We start from the raw sequence: 27,780 nt of genomic DNA, 5'->3' as shown, positions 1-27,780 counted from the left end.
GAGAGATTGGGCAATTTTTGCATGAAGTAATTTATGGGCGCTTCCTTATCAGTCGATTCGTAGTTCATTTGGTATAAGCGTGGGTCGGTCATCCATTTTTCGGAGTTCGTTAGAGCATGTGTTCAGAGGATGGTCATTATCATTCGCCGATGATTGTCGGCTGGACGAAAAGTTGTTGGTGGCGTGACTGGGAATCGAACCCATAACCACCTGCATACGAAGCGAACTTGTGATCCTATATTTCTCAAGTAGTTCATTTTGGGGTTTCCCCTGAACTTTCTTTTGGGATTCTTTCTTTAGATCCTTCTGAAGGAATTTCAAAAGAATCTCGAGACCATTGAGCTCAAAATATCCAGTGTATAGCTAGAATTCTCTAGGGTTTTCCGTTGATTTAAAATTCCCAATTTTTTCCTGCTTTTCCATGCATTTTACCGCACTTAATTTGATTTTTTTTAAATATCTATAGCATAGGTTGTATCTGATCGAGCTCATCTTTCGATAGTTAACCATAACCTATGGGCCTGAAAATATATCAATAAAATTCGTTAAAAGACAACTAAAAAATTGCAGTGGGCGTGAAGTGCGTGGTAGGGCGGTATGATATACTCAACTGCAGTTCAATTGTCGCATAACGATGGAAGGAAAGTCCTAATGCCGCACATATCCCCCAAATATGATGGTTGATTCAAATAATGTTGTCCCGATGCAAGCTGCGATTGATGAGAAGTGAGCTACATAATTTGGCATTTATGAAACTCCTATGGTAAAGATGTAAAGATGATACAGATACACAGAAACGACGGGAATGACATTTGTCAAAAGGGAACCATCTGTATTTAGGATGACCCACTGAAGAAAGTGAGCTGAGCATATACATCAAACACTGTACTGTCGTCGTCGTGAGAGAATACCAACAATGTTACACTCTTTATGCTCAGCATAAAGGGCATTTCTCGTTTTCTCTCGAAGTCGTTCTTTATGCTACTCAATTTTCGTTCACATCGCACAGATATGCTCCGTCGTACGTAGTATGCTGCCAGGATCAAGAACGAAAACAAGGGTGTGACCGAGAGCAGAGAAAATATGTTTTCCTCCTCAATTTTGTGAAAGAAAAGTGGAAAATTTAGCCTTCCAGACCACTTACAGCGTCCTAATTAATAGCACAAAAAGTGTGTAAGCGTGCAATGAGTGCCAGAAACATGAAGTACGGGCTTAATTAGTACTGGAAGGACAATTAAACGGATTCAAAGTGAACGAAGAAAAAATCAAGTGAAAGATGACTTAAATATCGAGTGGGTGCTCTTCCCTGGCGAATGAGACTTTTTCCTCTTCGTCACCCCACTCGTCCTGGCCCTCGTCCAGGCCACCGTGACGTCCTTGTTCTTTCCATACCCTCACTTTTGCACAAAAGGATATCGATGGTTGTGCAAAGTATGGAGATTTTCGCCCGATTGGAATCTCCCACTTCGGCAGTGATAAAAATGTGAATCATTAAAGGAAAAGTGTGTTGCCTCAAGGGTCCCCAGTTTGCATAATTGAGAAGACAGGATACTCGTTTGTCGCCGGTGCAAAGTTTAATCATCTATTCGCAGTCTGCCAGGAGCCTGAAGTGTGTTATTTAGTGTGAGTGCGTGCTGTATGATTTATTGCTTGTGACATGCAGGGTTCCACTCCACCAATATCGGGATATTCGGGGTATCCCGAAGATGACGATCAATACAAAGTACCATTGATCGCCAAGCTGCTGCATGCATTACCTCACTACAACATTACTTTCCATCGGATTAACAATACCTTTCGACCATCAAACGATGTCTACCTGGAGGTATGTATGGAAACCACGATATGTTACTATATGTACATAATAGCAGTAATAGGCAGTAATAAATAACGAAGTTGCAGGAAAAATATCTGTTGGAAAGCAGATGTAAAACTTATTTATGTCTATCTTCGATAAAGTTGAAAATTTCGTTGTATAAAATAATTCACCTGATTCATATTCAGTAACTTATTGTAGTTAATTGTGCCTTTCCCAAGAACTTATATGATAAGCTCTAATTGGCTTTTGTTCCATCTAAACAAGCTTCTTATTGGCTAGAGGTAAATCACTTTTTTATGGGAGATGTGAAAACAAGCAAGCAATAAGCGATAAAAAATACAGGAAATAGACAAAATGTGAATTAGGTAATGTTTGCATTCTAAGCGACAAGAAATACAACGGTTGTTACTATGAAAGCTGATGATAACATAGTATTTGAAATCAATTCAAGATTAATTCTAGAGATAATTGATCATTTTTTGAACGATGTGCAAATGAATTTTCTCATTAGTGGCATCATACTTCAGATTTGCATTGGCACAAAGCGGGGTTTTACTGATTCTAACTTTTTTATCATTGGTTAATATAATTGTAAATTATAGTTAAAGGAACTGAGGGCATAACGCCTCCGGGGGCAAAACGCCTTCACGCGATTTCATCATATTGAGGGGTGTTTTTGTTAGATACAAGCAAACTAGATCTAAAATAAAGCACGTTAAGCCCAAGAACAGCTGATAAAGTTGAAAGAAAAGCGTGAAAAACTACGATTTTCCACATTTGGAAAGATTATCTAATTTGAAGCGCACACGATTTGAGCAATAGGGCGCTGGATATATGGAATCAACCCAATAAACTACCATGCGCCCCCTTCTCCTTCATTTACTGCTGGGAAGAGTTCGATGGAGCCGGAAATATTTATTTCATTGGACAGTCCAAGCGGAAAATGTTAACGGTCATTTGAGGCGAAAAGTCGTTTTGCCTCCTACAATTTTCCGGCACCCAAAAAGTACCTATAGTTAATCACTTAATAGTAAAAACTGAAATAAACGATGATTTTTACATTTTTTCCTAGCAAATTTAAATGAAAAACTACCGATCAGCGCTTTTAGATTTTTTTCCGATATAACCAATTTTATTCAATTAATCTACTACAAGGAGCTACTAATAGCACCACTATTGGTACGTTTAACCTACTCCTCAACCTTACGTCTATTTTTGGCTGATCGAGAAACATTTCGTACCGTAAACCGGGGTCAAATTGATCTCCGGGTCGAAATTGATCAGACTATTTTCCGTTAGATAAAACATACTTCAAATAGTTCCCAAGCAAACATCGTTTAGTATCGGTTCCCAACTGCACGATAGTTGAAAGGAAATTACTTAAAATATGCTAAACCTAATTGAAAAACGTGTGATCAATTTCGACCCGAAGATCAATTTGACCCCGGTTTACGGTACGTCCAGATGATGAACAAAGTTAACGTTTTTATAATGTTTAACGATACTTATCAATTATAAAGATGTTTTAAAAACGATAAAAATGTGAAAGTTGGCTCATTGTCTTGTTGTTAGATTTTTTTACACAGCCAACGATGAATGTGAAAAGGACGGGGTATATAATCATAATAAAATTGTAAAAATGATGATTGATTCCTAGGAATTTGGGAAAGTGTTGGGAGAGGTTTATTTTGGCTTGGCAATCGATAAATTAACCTCTCCCAACAGAAAATAAAAATAAAATTATTGTAAAACACCGGTTGGCTCTGCGTACCAGTTATGGCTCAAATTCACCATAGTTTATTTTCAACCTTTAACTATGTGAGTGTAGAATTAGCATTTAAGTTAAAATACACGTTAATAAACATTAAATAATAAACTTTAACTATGCAAATCATTAAGAAAAAAAATTGTGAACAAAATCTCACGTTCACATAAGATGCTGTACCCATTCAAACTTCACAATTTGCTCAAACTGTGATAGAAATAAATCTGTTGGCGCAACACATCAGCGGCGCTGTGGGTGCCTGTATAACGCCGTTCATGTGTTGCGCCAAAATCATTTTCCTTAAAATTTCAACTTCCTTGCACCCTTTTTCGCCATAGTGCACCAGTTATAGGGCACTGCACTGTTTTGATTTTGTATGGGATTTTGACATTTCCTGGCCTTGTTGTTTACAAAATCTCAATAAGAGCGAAAGAGAGGGAGAGAATTTCGTGCAGAGCCCTATGGCTAATCCCATAAGTAATAGGGTATCGCGCTACTTGGGCGGTGGCTTCTATATTCGTCTGTCTTCCACTATAACTCAGTCAATTTTGAACCAATTGGCTTGAAATGTTGTACACGCGTAGATACTCTACCTATCTCACCACATTCCAAAAGTTGTGTCAATTGGTTCAAATTTGACTGAGTTATAGTGGAAAACAGACGAATATAGAAGCCACCGCCCAAGTGGCGCGATTCCCTACAGGTAAATAGTGTGAAGTGAAACAGAAATTAAAAAATGTGTCCAAAATTGGTACACAGTTCCTATCATAGGCACACTCTGTAATAAATACTAAAAGTAGTTTTAGCTGCATTGCTATTGTAACACGACGATATAACTAACGCAACGATCTTTACAAGAGACGAACCAGCCAAGGGCTGAAAGTCTCTCAAATAAAGACAAATCAATCAATCAACGATCTTTACAACAAAAACTTTATTCACGAAAAAAACATACAAATCTTAACCGTTCTGCAGTTTACTTAATACTAAATTAGGTAGTTGAGCATCTATCGGTGGCTCTCTCCAACGGTCAGGCACAGTAGTAGGGTGGTCAGCTTTAAACCTGTACGTCTTAGGGGCCGTCCATTAATTACGTAAGGGTTTATGGGGGGAGGGGGGTTTGAGAAATCTTACGCGCCATACAAAAATATTTGGACTTTCATACAAAAAATCTTACAAGGGGGGGTGGGGGTGTCAAAAAATCGTAAAAATTGCCTTACGTAATAAATGGACAGCCCCTTACCAGACCGACGAACGTACGATTTTGGATGGTCGTCACAACTCCCCCCCTCGAGGCTGTGAGGTAGAGTATCGCACACAGCAGCCGAAATATCAGTATCACTTTCTGCAGTCTCTTCTGCTGCATTATTATCCACATCATCAATACGTGCATCGCCGTCCCCAGCATCGTGATAACAATTGTTGAGTGTGTCCCGCAGCTGTCTATTGTACATCGTTCTATATCGCTTCACCGCGTTAACCATTCGATCGTACGCAAGCAGCTCGAGATAAACGTCCTCGGTGTTAAAGAGGTTTTTTATACGTAGCTGAACATGGAATGGAAAATGATCCAAAACGGTCTGAACAAATTGTTGATCAGTTGGCGGCGAAGTAAGATTGGAGACTCTCCGGAGCAGTCCCACAAAATAATTTGCTGTTTTCGATCTATCTCCTATTTACCGATACGTTCCATAGTAGAATTCCTCTCGCACACGCCTCTCAATTTCTGGATTCCAGAATCTTCTAATAAACGATGTTTTCAAATAGGAGAAGCTCGAACATCTGCGACCGAAAACTTTTGCCCAAATGCGCGCATCATTTTTCAAACAGTCGATGAAACAGGAACACAGCATAGCATTACTGACGACATATAACGATCTGACTTGACGCATGTATTCCTCGAAGTCCGACATAAACTCTGGAGCAGGGTAGCGAAACATGTTCCCATCAAACACTGGAGGTCGAGCGTGAAAATGTTGATAGTTCATGTTATTTTCACAATGATAGAATAACTGACGATCACTGTTCGTGAACATAGTTTTCGAGATAATGACTTCAATTTATCCCGGTTGAGCCCCCAAGCTGTAACACGACGATATAACTAACGCAACGATCTTTACAACAAAAACTTTATTCACGAAAAAAAACATACAAATCTTAACCGTTCTGCAGTTTACTTAATACTAAATTAGGTAGTTGAGCATCTATCGGTGGCTCTCTCCAACGGTCAGGCACAGTAGTAGGATGGTCAGCTTTAAATCTGTACGTCTTACCAGACCGACGAACGTACGATTTTCGATGGTCGTCACACTATATCTGTCCTGTAAAGTATGAAAACTAATCAATCATTCGACATATCGACGGCATTCGTCGGTCTTTTTCTTATTTTTGTGGACATAATTTTCCTTAGGTAGTGCGATAGCTGGTACACGCACCCTCTATCAATTTTAATTAAAAAAAAAAACTGTATGAACCACACACTTATTTTAGAGTCACCACACACTTTTTTTAGAGTCACTTGTTCGGCTGTTCTATTTTCGGTAAAAGTTCGGATTACCAAAGTTCAGCACAGTTCTACCGAAGTTCAGCTAGTTTTTACCGAACGTTTGGTAAACATTACTGATGGTTCAGTAGAGTTTACCGAACGTTCGGTATTTTTTGACGAACTTCGGTAATACGATGCTGAACATTCGGTAATCTGAACTTTTAACGAAAATAGAACAGCTGAATACGGTACTTTATTTTAAGTGTGGCATGTTGCAGTGCAGCAATATTATCGATTACCATTCTATAATTTTGTAATCTCAACGCACCCTCTGGCCCCGATCTGCGCTTTAACCCACGCTGAGCGATACGTCTACCGGACGGAGTACGACGATGTTACAAACTCTGGACTTAATGAAAAGTAATACCGTTGGTCTAGCCTTCTAGAACCTACAGCTACGGCACAAATGTCCGATCCTTAAGGGAGGGGGCGCTGTGTACTCCGTTGATAAAACGGTTGACCAATTACGCGCTGCTGATAGAACTTGTATCGATAGGTGAGCTTGTAGTACTAAAACTAAAAGAACATAACTTGTCTAGCTTTGTAAACTTTAAGTTTAGTTTTCTAGTAGTTATCGTCTTAACCTGCTAAAACGCTCGTTAGCCTACTTGTAATAGTTAAAAGTTAATTAACGTATATTATTAATGCCGGACTAGAAACAACAGATGCGTTTCGCAAAGAGGTCATCCACAAATCATTTATGTGAAACTATGGGACGGACAAAATATGCGAATTCTCGCAATTATTAATATTACTACCGATGGAAGGAGGGAATGGGAGTAGTGAAGGGTACTACCTCGATTATGGACGATCTCTTGCGGCTGTAAAAGAAGGCTGATTAATGTTAATTGATTTGACCCTTTCCTTCCCACGACTGGTACAATTCTGATTTTCTGAGAAAACTTTACTACTCTTGGTTTAACTTTAGATCATATAAGTTTTTAATAATAAGATTAATGCTAGCTAAATTAGTCAATGGTTCTACCATCACCGTTCTTAATGATTTGTGATTTTGAGTATTACTATGACTATTAATATGTTTGAATTATTTATATTCGCTTTTCAACTTGACAGTAGTGAATTTATGTAACTCCGGAGCTACCGTGGAAAAGAGAGGGTCATTAAAATTTGTTATTATATAGTCTACTTATCTTTATGCTCCTGACAAATTCCGGTTAAGCGTTGATTAAGGGGGGGGGGGGGGATCAATTGCTTGGTCAGGTTTGGGTCGATCAAACTTATGTCGACCCCCTTCATTTCCTTGTTTAGACTGCGCAGCCCTGAGCCTCTGAACTTGCCTCTGCTGCGACGTCCTGATGGGCTCCAATCTCGCTTGATTTAAGATTTCGCATCCCCTTTTGCTTTGTCCTTATTGGATTTTGATGACACTGGAGATTCACGTTCGGGATTCAAATTGTGGGGCCACCAAGCATGGACCGTATTCCACAGGCATCCAAAATCACCTTTGCTGTTCCGGAAGAAAATCCCTATTAAATGTTTTGAGGAGTCTCGTAGTCGTGCGGTTAAGATTGCCAAACTACTAATCGCAGCATGGTATGGGCGAATGTTCAATTCCCGCTCCGGGCGATAAAGCCCTTCACGAGAAAGGCATGTTTCTCGTATACACTGATGCAAGCTCCACTGCTCTGTTGTATAGTGTTAAGTACCGTTCAGTCTATACTGCTACTGACTGAGTGAAGACAGTGTCCATGTCTTCTTTAAACTCCCTTTAGTGCTCCTTCTTTGCGTGCAAGATGGAAGTATTCGCTTGTTGTGTTGGGGTACTCCTATGGGTACTCCTCTTTACAAGATGGGACTAAAACTGGTTGGCACAGCTTGCTCGAATTCAATGGGCATAGTTCCATTTTTGTAAGGGCAATTTCTTCAAAACTGGAACGATAAAGATAATGAGCCGCCAAACTCCACAATAAGGAGAAACTTCAGAGAATACCAATATGGCTGCCACAATGACCGACTTGGACCCCTACTCACGTTTTCAAGAGCACCAATCTTGAAAATTCGTGAACATATGCGCTCGATTTGGAAAAGCTGCCTCTTTCTGCAAGTGAGCGTAGCCAGGATAAACAAGTGTGTCTTGGTTGGAGACCTCGTTCGTCAGATTTGTGCCTCTAAAGTTTGTATGCAAAATTGCAATGGGATTTGTTGATGTTTCACCTTAAGACGGCCGCGTATTTCAGTATTAAATTCATAACAATGAGTGTCACAACTAAAATTAAAGTCTAGATTACAAACACCTTACAAACTCTTACTACATACTATTACGTCTACAAATGAATAATGTTAGTAGATACTGGTACTGAGCCATGTCGGTTCCTCTAGCACTTATAGTCCACTGTTGTTAGGTCATGCGACAGTTCCTAAATTCATGCTGGAGGAATGGAGAAATCAAGCGTGTGAATAGACAACCGTGTATTTATTTGGAATCAGATAGGGTCACGTTGGACAGGATGGAGTAAATAAAAAGGAAATATTTGAGACGAATATTTATTATAGGCGGCTTTTCGGGCCCGTATGAAGTTGATCATCAATATTAACTTCTTTTCCCGATCAGCCTAGATAGCTGTGTAGTAGTATGGGACAAATATCAATTCCTCGCTCCAGTCGACTTTTTAGATCCCATTTAGGTCCCATATGAACTGTGCAAAATTTCAGCGCAATCGGTGAAACTATAATTTAGCGCAAGCGGTTCAAAGTTTTCATAGGATTTACTATGGGAAAAGTTACACTTTCAGATAAAAAATCCCAGAGGTCGTCCCTTGTCTCCTTAATTCAAATCGATCAATGTTTCTTGTAGAAAAATCAATTATGAAACTTTCCTTCAAAGACCGCAAAACGATTGGATGCTTGTGGAAAAAGTTATTGATTTATTACCGATTAGTGATCCAATGAACGGCTTTTTGTTTTGTTTTATTAGCAGCACTGTAGCTGCTGCCTTGGTGGCTGCTGTTTCTGGGGGTGGTGATGCCTCCCGCCACCCCATGCAACAACAACAGCAGCAATGCTGCGGATAAAACAAAATAAAAAGCCGTTCGTTGGATCACTAATCGGTAATAAATCAATAACTTTTTCCACAAGCATCCAATCGTTTTGCGGTCTTCGAAGGAAAGTTTCATAATTGATTTTTCTACAAGAAACATTGATCGATTTGAATTAAGGAGACAAGGGACGACCTTTGGGATTTTTTATCTGAAAGTGTAACTTTTCCCATACTAAATCCTATGAAAACTTTGAACCGCTTGCGCTAAATTATAGTTTCACCGATTGCGCTGAAATTTTGTACAGTTCATATGGGACCTAAATGGGATCTAAAAAGTCGACTGGAGCGAGGATTTATTTTTTCCATACAAGCGTGTACCATACTACTGTGTAGTGTCGGTAGCGGTTAGTGCAACTGGCTAAGAATAGCACTACGGACCGCCTGTTCCGGTGGTAGGAATCCTCTAATCAGGTGACCCCTAATTCATGGTGTTATGCGGCTTTACGCTTACCGTGCCTAGGAATGAATGGTTAGGGGGGTCTTATAAAAACCTAATCGCAAACGGAGCCTGTGGAGTACCAGGGCACCCTCCACAGTATTTTGCCCTTACTGCGCTAACCGGAGCAATAGTGCGGTGGACCTTGTGTTTCTCCGAGACAATCAGCTGCCCTTCTTCAATCTCATACTTGAGGCTAAATAAGGGCGAGATTATGAAGATGTTATTAATTAGTTTAAATTTTCACCTATATGGTTTCGCATTATGCGTTTTACGCAGTGTATTCTGTGCATCCTCGCCTTTGGCGCACTCAAATCGATACCGATCTGGCTTTATTGTTGCTGTTCTTTTTTGTGCTGTGATTGTTAAGAGTTTAATCTTGCCTAGTTTGGGTAGTGGCTACGGTTAGGATATTGATTTGATTTGTCTTTATTAGAGAGACTTTCAGCCCTTGGCTGGTTCGTCTCTTACGGTTAGGATAGCTCAGATCAATCTTCAGCACAAAAGAACAGCAACGATCAATCTTTGTAGACTTATGCAAAATGGTACAGCCCAAGTGGCGTTAGTCCAAGAACCTTACTTTCGTAAGGGGAATTTCTATCTAGGAAACCTTGTGAATCCGGTGTTTGCTACTTTCAGTAAAAATTAAATGGCAAACTCACGTGTCATGCCTCGAGCATGCGTGCTTGTCAACAACGCAATCGTTGCTACACTCATCTCTGAACTAACTACTAGAGATGTATGTGCTATCACAATCGATGTATTTGTTGGAAACCTCAACAGGAAATACGTTTATTGTTCGGTTTATTTACCGCATGATGAACCATCCCCTACGGATGCTTTCAAGCAAGTCATTGTATACTGCACTTCAAAAGGCCTTCCGCTAATTTTTGGTTGTGATTAGCATCACTACCAACAATTAGCGGAAGGCCTCCATATAATCTGGGGCAGCTCAGACATCAATTTGAGAGGCTCCAGTTTGATGGAATACTTAAGCAGTACAGATCTTGGATTACTTAACATAGGCAACCGCCCAACCTTCATGGTATCTGGTAGAGAGGAAGTGTTAGACATAACGCTTTTCTCTAGCAGAATTAGTCATGAGCTGACCAATTGGCATGTGTCGGATAAAGAATCTTTATCTGACCATCGCTACATCTTGTTTGAACATGTGAATGTTACTTCGCAAACTTTGTGTTTCAGGAATCCCCGGTCAACCAACTGGGATCTCTATACCGATTTGGTTGCAGTCAAATTTCATGGATACTCACCATCAATTGACACTCCAAGTGATTTAGATGATGCCATTGGTACTACAACGGCCTTTATCATGGAAGCTTTTGAAGAAGCCTGGCCCTCTGCGGTCTGTGAAGACCACAAGAGGAACCCCTTGGTGGAACTCCGATCTGGCGAAACTCAAGAAACAATGTAGAAAGAGTTGGAACAGACGACGTTCGACTGGATCGGAGGCTTTCAGGTCGGCTCGCAAGGCCTACCAGAAAGCTCTTCGGTCTGCTGAACGATCCGGCTGGAAAACCCTTTGTACAAATGTTTCCAGTCTGAGTGAAGCCAGTCGATTGAACAAAATCCTTGCAAATCTAAGGATTTTCAAGTGAACGAACTTCGTTTGCCAAATGGTGATTTCACTTCCTCTGATGAGGAAGTTTTGGAATGTTTATTCAGTACACACTTCCCCGGATGTGTGGATATTACATCTTCGGATGATCCTGATGTCTTTTCTTGTAGTTATGATTCTTTAGCTTCGGCTCGGAGTGTCATTACTTTAGAAACGATTGAATGGGCACTCAATAGCTTTGCTCCTTTCAAGTCTCCTGGGACAGATGGCATTTATCCTATTTTGCTTCAGAAGGGATTTGATCATTTCAAACATGTTTTGAAACAACTACTTGTTTGCAGTTTTGCTACAGGGTATATTCCCAAATCCTGGCGGGATATTACTGTGAAGTTTATTCCGAAAGTGGGTCGCGCGTCGTATGAAGAAGCAAAGAGCTTTAGACCTATCAGTTTGACCTCTTTTCTTCTGAAATGCTTAGAACGCATAGTCGATCATCACATCTGTGATGTTCATCTGGTCAATGTGCCTCTTCATGTGAACCAACATGCTTACCAATCTGGAAAGTCCACTGTGACTCTTTTACACAAAGTTGTTTACGATATCGAGAAGGCATTCGCTCAAAAGCAATCCTGCTTGGGTGTTTTCTTAGATATCGAGGGTGCCTTTGACAACGTGCCTTTCGATGCCATATTGGAATCTCCAATGATTTCCAATTAAATTCACCAAATGCTCAAAAACCGATTTCTCTTCTCGACATTGCGTCAAGCGGCGATTAGGAAATTGAGTGTTTGTGGATGCCCCCAAGGGGGAGTCTTATCACCACTTTTGTGGAATCTCGTAGCAGATACGCTATTGAGGCAACTCAATAAGCGGTTTTCCTACTTATGGTTTTGCCGACGACTACATAACATTGCTAGTCGGTATGTGCATCAGCACCCTTTTCGACCTGATGCAAAACGCTCTTCAGGTAGTTGAGGGTTGGTGTCGCCAATATGGCCTTTCGGTAAATCCGAGTAAAACATCTATTGTTCTTTTCACGGAAAAGCGAAACCGTAATGGTGTTCGACCTTTACGTCTCTTTGATTCTGAAATCAATGTGACTGAACAGGTAAAGTACGTTGGAGTCATTCTTGATTCCAAGCTTTCCTGGACACCTCATATTGAGTTTAGAATCAAGAAAGCTTGTATGGCCTTCGGGCAATGCCGGCGAACCTTTGGTACAACTTGGGGTCTTAAACCCAAGTATATCAAATGGATTTACACAACTGTTGTTCGTCCAATATTGGCTTATGGATGTCTGGTGTGGTGGCAAAAGGGCGAAGTGAGAACGGTCCAATCAAAATTAGGCCATCTCCAAAGGATGTGCCTAATGGCGATGTCTGGAGCGTTTTCTTCAACTCCTACGGCAGCGCTCGAAGTGCTCTTTGACGTTGCCCCACTACACATTCATCTCAAACAAGAAGTACTTTCTTGTACTTACCGTCTATGGGTACTAGGTTTACTAGAGGAAACTCCTGTGAACCGCAGTTCAACACACACCTCGTTGTTTCCACTTTTGGTGAATTGGGACAAAGTTGTCCTTGCTCCAAGTGATCTTACAATTGCTTGTAATTTTCCATATCGACACCAACATTTCAAAAGGGCGTAACTGCTTTTAGAATCATTACCTTCTTTTAAAGCTGTGGATCATGTGTTATGATTTCCATGTTTTTCACAACAAGTACCAGATGGGAAAAACTCTCCTCTTTCCGACAACCACGGTGGTTTGAGTGTAAGAGAGGCAGTACGACCTACAGCTTTGAAAGAACGTATTACTTCCAAATGCAGTTACGCCCTTTTGAAATGTTGGTACCGATATAGGACATTTTCCACGAAATTCCCTTCCCGGGAAGAGTGGACATCTGGTTATCTGGAGAGAAGTATTTCAGACGGCATCGTATGTTACACTGATGGCTCCCTTCTCGAAGGTCGAGCAGGTGCTGGTGTTTATTCTTGTGAGCTAAGGCTGTATCAGTCTTATTCACTTGGTAGACACTGCACCGTTTTTCAGGCCGAGATCTTTGCTCTTATGTGCGGAGTGCAATCAGCACTTCAGCAGCATGTAATGGGCAAAGTAATATACTTCTGTTGAGATAGCCAGGCTGCTATTAAAGCACTTGCTTCGGCCAACTCTAGGTCGAAGGTATCGCTTGTCGAACTCAAATCGAGGAGCTGAATTCAGCAATCGCTGTTCACCTGGTATGGGTACCTGGCCATTCTTTCATCGCTGGAAATTAATTGGCTGATGAGTTAGCTCGCACTGGAGCATCACATGACCTCATTGGCCCTGAGCCAGCTATTCCGATATCTAAGTGTTGGGTGAAGCTTTAGATTCACACCTGGGCTGCCACTCAACACAGACAATACTGGAATAGTTTGTAGTCATGTCGTCAAACCAAATTGTATTGTACTGAGCCATCTCCAAGGGTGGCGAAGTATCTTACAAATCTGTCAAAGCAGAATTGCAGCATTCTGGTCAAAGCATTGACTGGCCACTGCCGACTCAGCTATCACATGGCGAATATTCAGCAAGCTGATTCATTTGCATGTGATAGCTGTGAATCCGATTATGGAACTTCGTATCATTTGATATGTAACTGTCCAGTTTTTGCGCAACTGCGTTTCCGAGTATTCGGTAAACACTTGTTAAGTGAAACTGACTTCAGAAACCTGAATCTTCAGGATATTCTGTTGTTCCTAACCAGCTGTGGTAAAGAGCTATAGGCTCTCTTTCGCTTTATGCGTTATTTCAGTGCCCTTTTCAGGGCGCTGTTTGAACCCATTGTGGTACGCTTGTGCGTTAGTACCCTCTTCCAGGGTATTTTTTCTATTTCCCTACCTGTCCCTATCCCCATCCAACTTCCTTTTCCCTCAGGTAGATGATGAAATAGGCAGTTATTTTGGCGATGGCACAAATGTCCCAAATGGAGGATAACGTGCCTCTGGAGCCGGCCTTCTGATACCTAATACCTGCAGCGCGATAATGTTCGCCTTAAATATTTTTGTCACTCATAATCAATATGAATATTTGCATGAAATTAAAAAAAACGAATCGTCGAAACAAATAGAACATTACGGATAAAGTATCAAAAAATTCAATGTCTAATAAGGACTGTATCGTTAATTATGAGTACACCTTTGAGGCTCTGTATTAAAAAGACTGAGCATGAGCATGAGCATGAGCATAGATGACCGCACAATTCGTAGTTGCTACTCCGTGATTGACCAGAGCAATCGAAATTGCACAAGGAACCAATGAATAGGGCTTGGGACTAGCTTACTATTCTCAATGTACACAGGTCGAGAGCTCTCAACTTTAATAAGGTCAATAACGGCGCCAGCCACGTCCTTACGGTCATCGAGGATTGAAGGGAATGTTAGTAAGACAAACGTTGTTAAAAAGACCGCGAATCGCTGCATCTCCACGTTTGTCTCAGGAAGGATTTTTTTGTTAGTAGGGTAAGGTACATTGTCAGTCCGGGAGTCACCTATGGTTGGTGATATGATTTGACAATGGATCAATATACACAAACCGCCGTTAACAACCGGCCACTTTTCGACGCAAGAACTAGCCAAAAAGAAAATTCTATCGCGCGTCTCCACTCCACTAGGGAGCAGAAACCTTTAGTCTATTCCACACAGAAATACACACAGCTACTCGCGTTCGGTAATTTTTACCGAAATCTCAACAGCTGAGCGATCGGTAATGGTTTTTTACCGAAATCCTGTAAAAATTACCAAATTTCGGTAAAATGTTATCGTTTATCTGTCAAAATTTAACGAAGTTCGGTAACGTTACCGAATTTTTCCGGTAAAAAACTTAACGGTTGAGATTTCGGTAAAAAAATTACCGAAGTCGGTGATTTTTTCCAAGTGTGCACTGAACGCGACTCACTTGTCGGCGCCCGGATTTTTTTCTCGACCGGCGAACCCGAACTAACATTTTTCACTCTTTTGTGTAAATGCAAAAAATGAAAGAAAATATTTATTATCAACTAAAAGTGTATTGGAAACTAGCGCCGAAGGGAAGCGAAACATTCGGAACCGACTCGAACCACGGCGCGCGCACACTCGTCCCGTCGTCGGAGCCCCGCAGAGAGACGAGAGAAAAAAAAAATCGCAAAAATCTAGCAAAGCGAGCGCGCGAAACTGTGCTGCTGCCGAACTACCGCACACTACTGACTGCTTGGCGTCCCGTCGTCGGAACCCCGCAGAGAGAGCAGAAAAAAAAAATCGCAAAAATCTAGCAAAGCGAGCGCGCGAAACTTTGCTGCTGCCGAACTACCGCACTCTACTGACTGCTTGGCGTCCCGTCGTCGGAGCCCCACAGAGAAAAAAAAATCGCAAAAATCTAGCAAAGCGAGCGCGCGAAACTTTGCTGCTGCCGAACTACCGCACACTACTCTTTGAGGCTCTGTATTAAAAAGACTATGTATTAATTCAACAACTGCTATGTGTCCATGTAAACAAACGATAACCTTCATTAAAAGTTAAAGTTTTTCTTCAAGCGGAACAATGCGAAGGTTTACGGTAGAGAAGCGAAAATCGATTGTGATCAGGTACTGCAATGAAAAATGATTATCGCTAAAAAAATAAGCAAAAGATGAAAGTGTTAGGGTTTTTGTTGTCCAAAATGCTATCAAACGATTTGGTATGCATGACACATCGAAAGACTCACCCGGACGCGGCAGAAAATCAGGTGCGTCCAAGTCAAATATGGACAACAAAACTTGCTAAATCTTTAAAGGAAAAAGGAGGAATCCATCAAAGATTGCACAAAAAGTGGGGAACGACTATTGGTATGGTTCAGAGCGCCAAGGAGCGTAATTCTCTGAAGACCTACCCAAAACAGAAATGTCAAATTCTGGCGGATCATGTGAAAACTCAGGCTCGGAAACTGTACAACGATGTTATGAGCAAAAATTACATTTGCATAATCATGGATGATGGAACGTATGTCAAATTGGACTACAAGACACTTCCAGGGGCACAGTTTTTCACTGTGAAGCATGGCAAGGATGTTCCGAATTAGGAAAAATAGATTTTTTTTCTAAAAAAATTGGGAAAATGTGCTTGTTTGGCAAGTCATTTATCAATGTGTATGAAATCTTCACCTTTCACCGTCCCAAATATAAACGTCAAAATATACCGGAAGGAATGTCTCCAGAAACTTATTCTGCCACTCATCTGAAAGCACAAAGGTCTTATATTATTTTGGCCGGATTTGGCATCCTGCCACTGTGCGTGTGACATCTTTGACTGATATGAATAAAAAATGTACAATTTGTGGAAAAAGCGATGAATCCTCTAAATTGCTCGCAAATAAGGCCCATTGAGAAGTATTTGACTTTGATGAAAGAAAAACTACGGAAAAAGGATGGAGAAGCAGAGGACGTCATCAAATTCAAGTAAAACTGGGTCAACCCCAGCAAAACCATCGACGGAACAGTTGTCCATAACCTTATGAAGAACACCAAAAAGAAAGTAATTTCACCCGAAATCACGGCAGAGTTTGAGTGCCATTAGTAATCTCATGTTCCCAAATTCATCCTAGGTTCTGGGATGATTTGGGCAGGGGGACCTATTTTGGGCAGCTGCTGCTATACCTCAGTCCGATTGACTTGAATTTTCGAGCATAGCTATATACTGTACGTATCTGATCGCGTTCCATTAATTGGTTAAAAAGACACTGAGTTATACTGAGCTATAGCAGCAAGTGCCAAAACAAAATAGGTCTTTCTGCCCAATTGGTCCACGACCCTATTCTAAAACAAGCGTATACGGCGACGATTGATTCCGTTCTTTTTGTTTTCATGTATGCTCACTTCTAACAAAAACTACAAAAATGATGAACAAAACAAACAGCGCTTCATTCCTTTGTTTTCAGAAGGATGAAAATGAAATCAATACCCTACATTACTGCACGAGTACACCTTAGTCTATCATTCAAAAAATAAATTTGAAATGTTCGCAAGTATATTTCTTGCAATTTTGTTACATATGTACATATATCTACATAACATATGAGAATATCCGTCATTCATGTCCATGCGCATGAGTATGCATTCATAATGCGAGCTTCATTCATTGAATGCCTGCCGTACGTAATGAAATTGATTGTATTTTATCTGCCAGCACAATGGCCCTGTTGTACCTTTTCTCATATCGCATTGTTTCTCTCGTTTTGTTTAGAGTCTGGGTATCCTGGGATCGATACCGGCCGCATTGTTAATAGTATCACTTTTCGGGCTTCTGCTGTACCTCTTGACGCGATGTTGCGACCGAAAGCCCCGACCGGCCCATTCAATTACCAGCCTCAAAGTTACCCTTTCCATCGTGACGGTCTTGTGCTGTGCCGCCATCGGGTTGGGCCTCTACGGCAACGACGATTTGCACAATGGCCTGCTGGAGGTGTTGCAAGCCGGCCGCAAGGTGGATACGGCCGTCTCTTCGGTACGAAACCAGACGTTCATCTTGGAGAACACACTCACCATGAAAATCCAGCAACAGCTCAACGAGCTCGAGGACATATTCGATGGAAAAACGAACAACCATACGGCACTGTTGCAGTTGCAATCGGCGCTGGCAGCCACAAAGGGAAATGTTACTGTGGCGAAGAACGCGGCTAATGATATCCGTCGGCCGCTCGTTGGATTGACTATCACGGATTTTCTCTCGGTAAGGATTCATGTTTCCTATTCATTATTTATTTGCCAATTTTTGAGGCCACATTATTTATTTTTCATTTTCATTGATACTGGAAAACTAGAATTGACTTTTTTTTATATAATAAGCGACTGTTCATAAAAGGTAGACCAAATTTTGGTCATCTCATACCCCCACCTTCTCCCCTCTTGAAGACTTTCGTCCATATAGAAAACACTTGTATGGAGTTACACTGTTGAAAATACTTTGACATCCATGTGCACAACAGAACATGTGCTCGATGAACAAATTGAGATTTGAAATTATGAAAAGAAATCCACGTACTCCGGTGAGACTCGAACTCACGACTCTCAATTCGCTAGACGGGCGCTTCTATTCCTTCAAGCTACGGAGTCACTCGACTATCGATCATGCATGTCTTACCTTATCTGAGTCCTGTTCTTCATCCGAACAAGGAATCGACCCTGGGAAGTGAGTTCTCATCATGAATTCCAATGTTTCAGAAGAGTCAACAGTAAAACTGCCATCTTCCTTTTTAAGACTGCCAAGACCATTTGAATGGTCTTTCGAAAGGACTTTATGAAGCCTTGCAGCTGTAGGAGCGTTATTGATGTCTACACATACCCGTCTCCAATCCTTCCGTTTGGCTAGCCTCAATTCTCTGTTGTATTCTGTAAGGGCTTGTTTATACTGAACCCAATCAGATGTAACTTTTGCTCTATTGAACAACCGTCTAAATTTCTTCCTCAGTTCTGCCAGCTCATCATTCCACCAAGGGGCATCCCTGTTGGATGACCTCTGTCGGATTGGGCAGCTAGCATGATATGATGAGATCATTTTATCAATAATCTCATCAGATGCATTTTCCAACTGTGAGACAGACAAGATCTGCTCACCCGCATATGAATTTTCATTCATTAAATAGAAACGATAGAGGTCCCAATTAGTTTTCTTTGGGTTTCTATAGCTTTCAATTAAATTTGATCCGGCTTTATAATCGAACCTGATATGTTTGTGATCTGACAGTGATTCCTCATCAGAAACATGCCAGTTCTCGATCTTTTCTGATAGCAGATAACTGCAAAGCGTAAGATCTAAAACTTCTTGTCGAATAGCATTAATAAAAGTTGGCGATTCCCCTTTATTGCATATGTCTATATTATTAGACGAAATGTAATTCAGGAGATCCTCACCTCTTTTATTAATATCAGTACTGCTCCATTTGGTATGATGGGCATTTGCATCACACCCTATAACAAATTGGGCGTTTATTTTTTTGCAATAATTAACAAAATTTACGACCAAAGATGGAGGCACATCATCAACGTCTCCTGGAAAATATGCTGAAGCAATACATACCTCAGTTTTCCCTGGATTGTTGGGACCTCCATTTTAATCGCAACAATGTCTCTTGTAATAAACTCAGTAATTGGGACAAATTTTGTTCTCCTACTCACTAAAATGGCTGTTCCTGGATTAGATTGTTTTTCGTCATACAAGATACTACAATTCTGCGAAGAGCAACCCATTACCCTTCCATTACTTACCCAGGGCTCTTGAATTAATCCCACGTCTAACTGTTCTCTAATAAATCTTCTGCTGAGCACAGCTGAAGCACCCTTCGCGTGGTGAAGATTTATTTGAATAATTTTCATGGTACTCTTTTTTTTTATTTACTATTTTTTATTGATAGTTTATTAAACAAAGAACATAATATAATTGGCGGGGCACTTTAATCTCTCTGCTGGAGACGATTTTGAATAGACGATTCTGTAGTAGCTCCGCTGGGCTTCCTGGCTTTTGATTTGTTAGCATCATGGGCTTTGTTTTGCCCTTGGCTACCTAAATCATCAGCTCTTGGGTTTTTGTAACCAAGGGCATTTTGTTGCCCCTGGCTGTCTAATCCTATAGTACCGGCGGTGTCTACATCTTTTCCAGAACTTCCCGAGTGAACAAAAGAATAATTTTCAGCTCTACTTGTCCCTGGAATGTTTTGGCCTTCCAGGACTAGCTCACAATCCATGGCCTTTTCGTCCAGGGCAACTGTAGGGATAACTGGCACTATTCTTTTATCAATGGGTTGAGCAGGGCGTTTCTTAGTAATTTGAATCTGCCCATACCTGTAATGCAATACAAATTTCTTAGCACTTAACTACCGCAAAGAGGAATCGTCAGGACGTGGGATTTTATCCTCGTCCACGACAATCAAATCTGCCCCTTCCTAAAGTACCAACGACGTAAATTTATCTTTTACCCAATTAGCGGTTTCTTTGCCCTGGCATGTGAGCACTAGGTACCCAGGCCTAAGCCTACAGCAAGCAAACTTAGGCTTGAATTGTTCCCGGCGTTGCTGAACAACTTTCAACAGGAGGGCTTCTTGTACCACTTCCTGTTGGTTAGTTGACAGCTCAATCACAGGATAATTCTTGGGCATAATTCCTAGCCTTACCCGGTTAGCAATATCGCTATAAGTAGGAGCAGGGAGGGCCTCTCGTCCCTGCCCATGCACAGTTCTCGAAATGTGTGGCAGCTTAGGGTCTTTAGGGTCCCTTTCATTCTTCCCGACATTTCGAGGCACTTTGGAATTGTTTACAACTTTTTCATTTACCTGTTGAGATGGGCTTTCAGTAAGCATGTCGTTGACATCTTCCTCCTCAGAGATTTGACCATCGCATAACTTCTTTGACGCTGGCTTACCTTCGCTACTGTTGGTACGGTCGAGATCAGAATTCCTGACTCTCTTGGGGGTGCTAGCTAGAGGCAGTTTTGCTTGCTCATGGGCTGCGTTGTAGTCCATCCCGTTTTTCATAAGCTTTTGCAGCCTACGACGCGCTGCCCCACACAAGGTACGGCGCTTCACTTCACCTGCATCTCCACCTACCTTATACTTGCTTTCCGTATCGCAGTTTGTTTCGTCTTCCGCTGTATGCAGTGGCGGACGCAGTGGTCTAATGGTGACATTGACCCCATCATCTTCACCGTCTGACTCATTCATTTGTTCTTTTGGGGAGTTCAAAATAGATGGTGATGGAGTACGTACGTCTGTTAATGACTCACTTTGAAGCCCATCATCAAAGGCATTGTCTTCACTGGATGCCATTTCACTAAATCAGCTTATATAAATTATGAATTAACACTAAAAGTCGGCAGCGAATTTGTTCAACAAACCGAATCACTTTCCTAGCGTTCGATTTATGCCCGCACTTTTTATTTCGGTATTTCGGCGGATAGTTTCAAAATCCGATAATAATCCAAATGAAATTCGGTGGAAATCACTTGTACCCCCACTTTGCACTAAATATAACGATCGATAAGTACTGATTACACTTCGAAAAGTATCAGTTAACCGGGAGCAACAATTTTCTGCGATCTCACTACTTGGAGTCACTCACACAGCCAGAAACACATAAGTTTGCTCTTGAGACAGACCAATAAATTATTTTTGTTACGCTGTGTAAACCAACCATTTGACCCCACGCCATGTACCTTCATGACCTAAGACAAACGAATTTCTCAAACTATCCCCCGCTTTGGGCCCCTTAAGCTTTGAGGGTAATGGAAAACGCTTGCTTACTCCTTAGTTATAATAAACGTGTAAACGTTTATGAAGAACCAGTCATTCATACGATGTCATTTCATTTACAGAAAGGAGACCAATGGGAGCTGATTAGGTGGCCTGGAACGGTGGCCATTCTAGCGCTTTTGCTAGTGTTGTGTGCAGTTCTGCTGGTTGGAGTCGCACGTCACTCGCGATGTGCATTGATTCTATTCAGCGTTTGCGGGCTGTTAGCCGTCACCGGATCCTGGCTCATGTCTGGCCTGTACTTGTCTACTTCGGTCGCCGTCGGAGACCTCTGTAACGATCCGGCTGATTTCCTCGTACACCAAGCACCGAACGAGTTACCATCGGACATTCTCCTGTATTATACACAATGTGACGTATCACGTTCAAATCCTTTCACTCAACGACTTCGTGAATCACACAACGCCATTAACAATGCTCGGAATTCGATGACCACTGTCTCGAAGTAAGTATCCAATGTCAGTCACTATGACCGGAGGCAACAACTAAGAACTATGATCTGTTCTTCAGAATATCCCCTGTGCTGTTCAAAAATGCCGGACTAGGGCCTAAGCTGGGATCGGTCAACGCGGACATCAAACTGTGCGAGCGCATCCTAACGCAGTTAACGGCTTTGGTGGACTGTAAGGCAGTTCACTACAGTTACCTAAGCGCAACGCGTGGCCTCTGCGAGGGAGGTCTACTGGGACTTGTACTTATGCTAATTGCCAGCTTTATGGCAGCTATTCTACTCACTGTGATGGTTTGGGTTGACTCGCACACATGGATATATATTAGAAAAAGGTGAGTATCTACGGAAAGATTTTACTCAGTGAAATTGAACGTAAATTTGGTAGTGTAACTGAATAGTCGTAGACTTCCCTAATTAGTAATGACAAATAAGCAATCTATAATGTTTGTGTTAATTTTTGCCAATTGGTTACGACTGTTCTTGGTGTATTTTTAGGATTTTTCTGGCTTTTCAGTCCGATTGTGAGATCAAAAACAATCTTATGTTCTATAGAGAACATAAGATTGTTTTTGATCTCACAATCGGACTGAAAAGCCAGAAAAATCCTAAAAATGTTTGTGTTAATCGAAATGTTCCATAATATGCACCGTTTAGTTTTTGTCGCGGTTTATGTAAATCATTCAGGATGCCTTATATTGTTTACATAATTGAAGAGAAGTGTGACGTAAGAAGTTGCAAGGCAACCCATATTACTTTTAGAATTTTATAATGTGTAGGGTGGGGCGGTGCAAGATGGGTCACCTAAGGATGAATCCCCATAACTTTGTAAATACAAATCGTATTGGTTTTTATTCGTCCGCTACTCTTTAATACACTAGTTAGCTATGCTAAAAGTCGATACAAAGTTCATTAAATACAAAATATGATGTTAAACAAGCAGTTTTAAAAAGTGATCGATTTTGCGCCGTGAAAAAGGGGCGGGGCAAGATGGGTCACCTTTTAAGTAATTCACATTTTCTCAACGAAAAAAGTCAAAATATAAGATTTGTTCCGCATTCATATATGCTCCATATCCATACTGAGTAAACAAGAGCTACTAGTAAACATTTTATAAATTTATTTGGAATATAAGAAACTTTACGATTTGAGTGGTCCTAAGGCGACTTGAAAATCGATGTTTTCACTAAAAAATTATCATAATTTTATGTTATAATTTTGAGCGTTCATTCCGCTTGATTGAAGTCATTTATGAGATAGTCTTGTAATAAAAAATAAATAACTTTTGAATGCTCCAAAAATACGTTCAAAATTGAAGGTGACCCATCTTGCCCCGCGGCCGTTTATATGGAGATTATATGGAATGTATCGCATAAGAAAAATGGCTAAAAATCATTTTATTTTTTATTTCCAATGAGAGTGAATAATTTTTCAATCAATGCCCCAAACTTTTGTATATTCATGCTGGTCTTCTAACAAAATTATTACCATAATCAAAACATGAGTAATGCGCCCAAAAATGGCACTGACCCATCTTGCCCCGCGACCCATCTTGCCCCGCCCCACCCTATATTGTGGATCTACGCCATGTATTATGTTGTACACCGCCTTGAAGTTGATAAAAAGGTGATGCGTTGGGATCTGGTATGCACGGTGTTGGAGGGGTTCCCGTACTGGGAAGATCTAGTCTAGTCTGTTATTAACCGGGAAAAGCGGTTCATTATGATGAGAGAAACGAGTAGAACTATATTAGCTCCTCAGTTATGCAACTGTTTTTGTTCCTTTAAGTTTTTAATGTTGTTTAAAAATTACCTTTACTAAGCTGCCCTTAGAAGTACACTATTGATCGAATATAATATCTTAAAAATACTTATGTAAATACTTTCACTTCTCCCAAAAATGTATTGCCATATAGGAACGACTATGCTCAAGTAGAAGAACAATCATATGTATCAGCCCATCAACTTCATCCTCAAAACCATCAGAATATGAATACCAGAACACTGCCACATCAGCATAAGGGGTATTTCATGAAACTTCTAAGGATCCTGCAGAGCATCTCTATTAAACATACGTTTTCAATTACAGCCCACCAGTGATCAGCGGTTCCCATACATTGGCACATCCAGCGCGAAACCCTAAGCATGAGATGACTCCTCAGCAGCAGGCTCATTTGCACCATCATCACCAGGCTATGATGCGACAGGGAGGAACCCATACCCTCGGACGACTACCATCTCACAACAACAGTCCAACTCACATGCATGGACCAAACAATGGCAAATACGCCACACTGAGCAAGCACTGCAAGACATTAGACGCTAATGATTTTTACTGAAGTTACGCCGCCTGTAACGATAAAAAGTATCACCCGCCGAATATGCAACACTATCATACGCTAAGTCATCAGCAGCAACAACAGCTGATGCAGCTGCAAATGCAACATCAACAGCAAATACAGCAACAACAGCAACAACAACTACAACAACAGCATCCGCATATGCCACCACATGCTCGCCACGTGCAACATCCTGGTCACACAATGACCATCAACAGGAAGGTCATCGAACAGAACCACTACAGTGAGGATAATCCTCCACCATTGCCACCACTGAGGAATCCTCAGAAAGCACTAGAATCGGTTCAAGCAATACCAAGCCTCAACGATAGTTCCATTAATGAGCGCGACAAACAAATATACATTTGTTCAACACTCAAAAATCCGAACAATCATAACACGAACAATAATACCAATAGTAGTAGTAACAATAACAACAATGGTCCCCCAAGTAATAACCCTAACAATGGAGTTAATCACTATGGAACCATGAAGAACAATGCACAAGCAGTGAAGAACCAAACAACGTTCAACTCGACACCTCCAACGACAACAAAACCACTACCCTCGATCATCAATACTCCGCTACCGGAAATTCCCAAACAACCACAGCAGCAATCGCCAGCACCAGCAAAAGACGAAATATACGTCAAGCGAAAGCTTATTGACCAAAACAGCAAATTCGCAACCCTGAAGGCCATTCCCTTGCCGAAAATTGAAGCTTTGGAGATTGAAGCTCAAAAGAAGAAAATGGCACAGGCGCAACAGCAAAAGCAGCAACAACAACAGGAAGCAAACACCCCAACCAGCAATCCGGTGTCAGCAGCAAACACCCCCCTACCACCACCACCAGTGGCAACCATGAGCAGCACCATGACCGCATCCCAGATCCAGTCCCTTCCCTTGCCACCTCCCCCACCAGAACTGATAGAAGAAGAGGATCTTTTGCCTCCTCCTCCGCCACCAGTTATGAACCACGACGGCGAAATGATGATAGGCTGTGATGACCAATCGAGTAAGCCCAAAAACGACCCCAAAGAAGTTATCTACGCTACCAAAGCGATTAACAACCACCACAGTAAAGCGGTGGCGAATGGCGCCAACAATGGCGGAAGCAACAACGGTCAAAATGGCGGCAATTCAACGAACACGACTAACAATGGCGACGAGAGTAGTTTCTATGCGGTGACGGAACTGTAGACTGCCAGGGCAGTTCAGAAATAGCGTACATATAGGTAGATGTTGCATTTTTACTTTTTTCATAGACGAATGATGACGATTCGTAATGAACGGAGAAAGGGTGAATGAGAAATCAAAATAAATCGTTACAGGCGGATTAGACGACTATACTTAGGCTTAACTAGAAAACAGATTATAGAAACGAGCCAGAAAACTGGTTTCGGTGATCGTTCTGAGGTAACTTCCACAATTTCTGGAATTGGTTCAACAAATCGATTGCTTCGATTTGAGCATATACATACGGAACAAGCTCGCTAGGTAAACTCTTCGTGTTAAGATGGAGGTTATTTGTCATTGGTTTATGAATACACAATGATCATTTCTTTGGTTGCTGCAGCACGTTGGCGTGCTGTGCTCAAATCGGAGTGATTTGAAGTTTCTGTTGATTTTAACACAGCCCACAATTGGAAAACGACGTGTGAAACGCGAATCAATTCAATATCTTTGCTCAAAATTGATAAAGTTGATTGTATTTTTGACACAAATGGCAAACATCTCTATACAATCAGATAAAAAGATAATAGAAGCGCCCGTCTAGACATTGGGAGTCGAGGACAAACCTTTTAATTCAATACTCTAAAGATTCTTGCAATTTATGTCAGCAATTAATTCAATTTATCGATTCTGAGCAGAGATATTGAACTCAATACGCGTTTCACAACTCTTTTTGCCTAATACATATATCTATTTGAGAGGTTCAATCTTATCTAGTGGGAATGACTTATTGTCACTTCCGATTGACACGCTAGGTACAAGATTTTCAGTATAATGTATCATATTTATAAGAAACACTCCCATAGATCGAGGTATTTTTGAGTTTGGCCTAAAGCATAAAAGGATAATGGCCTTAAATTTACCTTGAATCGACAAATGACATTGTGGATTCATGCTCAAATGAAAACAAATGCTACAATCTATTTCGCAGGGTAGAGTTCCTTTTTAGAATATATAATTTATTTCAGTGTGAAATGTGCAAGTCTCTAAAACAATACCAGTGGTTTTAACGAAACTTCCTTTTTACAGAACGTCAAACAATGAGCAAACAAATATAAACAAGCAAGCACGATTAATTCGAAGCTTTTGTGTCTATGCTACGAGAAGAATGAAAGGGTAATGTTGTTTAGACTTCCACCAATATTATTAACTTGTCAATCATGCTACACCCTCACACATTATGAGACTCGATGGAGTTCTCTCGAATCGGTTACCACTTTTGATGGTGTTGATTCAACATTTTCATTCATTTAGGTTATGTTCATATTCATCTTTTACGCCAAAGGTTACATCACAGACAAACAGACGTAACACTTGCGAAATTTCCATCGACCACGCTTTTAACGATCATTTTAAATTTTCATAGTTGTGGCTTTCACAACCAGAGGCGCGCGTATCGTTTTTCTATGCGTTTGACGTTTCACACTAGCGCCTTTTGTCGACGATATTGCACAACACAGTGATTCGTGCAACTTTTCCACCAGGTGATGGTAGTGTAGACTGAGCGATGGATTTCCATGAAAATCGTTCAAGCTGTTACGTCTGTTTGTCTGTGGTTACATGCTAGTCTGAGAAGTAAAAACCTGCTCAAATAAAATAACAACTCTACAAACTTTACACATATTATTTTATTAAACCCGCAATTCCACTATACCGAAAATGAGTTTGATATAAATAGGCAGAAGACTAGAGCAAATCAACAGAAACAAAAACAAAATAACACACGATGTTGGAAGCAAAAGGAATAAATCCAAACTAAATCTTTTTGATATGCATATTAATGTAATTGATATTAAAGGTAATAAAACAAAGCATAAGGAAAAAGCTACATCTACAGCAGAAAACGAAACAACGTCAGTTACAACTAAGTGCATAGTAAAGCAGTAACTGAAATTTTTGTAGCGAATAGATGACAAACTGAAAAAAATGACAATTTATTTCAAAATGCGCAGTTTTAGAAGTCAATGCGAGAATATTGTATAATGGGAGTACCCTTAAACCAAATATTTAATTAAATATATTAAATGTAGGAATGTAATTAACTGTTGTATATGATTATTTTTTATTTTGATTGAAGAATGAGTAAACACATGAAAACGGACACTAAGAAAGCAAGAATGCGAAAGGTCATACAACTATATCATAGATATACCAAATATACAAACCAAATGAAAACCCCTTCACATACGGCGCAAACATCTTTCAAAATCATGAAATGTGAAGGGCGAAGCCACCCCCATAACACATCGCTATTCAATGCATTCGAACAGCGCG

General features: G+C 40.8%; 2 protein-coding genes across 3 annotated transcripts; both read left to right on the top strand.

The window, feature by feature from the left end:
• Positions 1–801: 801 nt before the first annotated feature.
• Positions 802–24,273, top strand: LOC109431437 (protein tweety). Of its 2 annotated transcripts, XM_029862005.2 has the most exons (6): positions 808–1,825; positions 17,431–17,916; positions 21,550–21,932; positions 21,998–22,270; positions 23,851–23,958; positions 24,024–24,273. In XM_029862005.2, the coding sequence occupies exons 1-6, from the start codon at positions 1,658–1,660 to the stop codon at positions 24,271–24,273; spliced, it is 1,668 nt and encodes a 555-aa protein (XP_029717865.2). In that variant the 5' UTR covers positions 808–1,657. The 2 variants fall into 2 exon arrangements, with proteins under 2 accessions (XP_029717866.2, XP_029717865.2); XM_029862006.2 differs by lacking the exon at positions 23,851–23,958 and having other exon boundaries at positions 802–1,825.
• A 42-nt stretch (positions 24,274–24,315) lies between these two features.
• Positions 24,316–25,473, top strand: LOC134289703 (GATA zinc finger domain-containing protein 10-like). Its single transcript, XM_062856008.1, has one exon. It carries the CDS (start codon positions 24,316–24,318, stop codon positions 25,471–25,473), a length of 1,158 nt encoding a protein of 385 aa, XP_062711992.1.
• The last annotated feature ends 2,307 nt before the right edge of the window (positions 25,474–27,780 follow it).

This window comes from Aedes albopictus, chromosome 1 (assembly GCF_035046485.1).
Source record: "Aedes albopictus strain Foshan chromosome 1, AalbF5, whole genome shotgun sequence".
In the NCBI taxonomy this organism is placed as follows: domain Eukaryota; kingdom Metazoa; phylum Arthropoda; class Insecta; order Diptera; family Culicidae; genus Aedes; species Aedes albopictus.
This window is presented reverse-complemented; position numbering and strand designations above follow the sequence as displayed.

What these genes read in the sequence shown, in the direction of transcription:
- LOC134289703 (XM_062856008.1), top strand. Translation starts at nt 24,316, where the DNA reads ATGCAACACTATCATACGCTAAGTCATCAGCAGCAACAACAGCTGATG.
- LOC109431437 (XM_029862005.2), top strand. Translation starts at nt 1,658, where the DNA reads ATGCAGGGTTCCACTCCACCAATATCGGGATATTCGGGGTATCCCGAA. An exon ending in TCGATGACCACTGTCTCGAA is followed by an intron (nt 21,933 to 21,997) that starts GTAAGTATCCAA and finishes TCTGTTCTTCAG; the next exon opens with AATATCCCCTGTGCTGTTCA. An exon ending in CTGCCACATCAGCATAAGGG is followed by an intron (nt 23,959 to 24,023) that starts GTATTTCATGAA and finishes TTTCAATTACAG; the next exon opens with CCCACCAGTGATCAGCGGTT.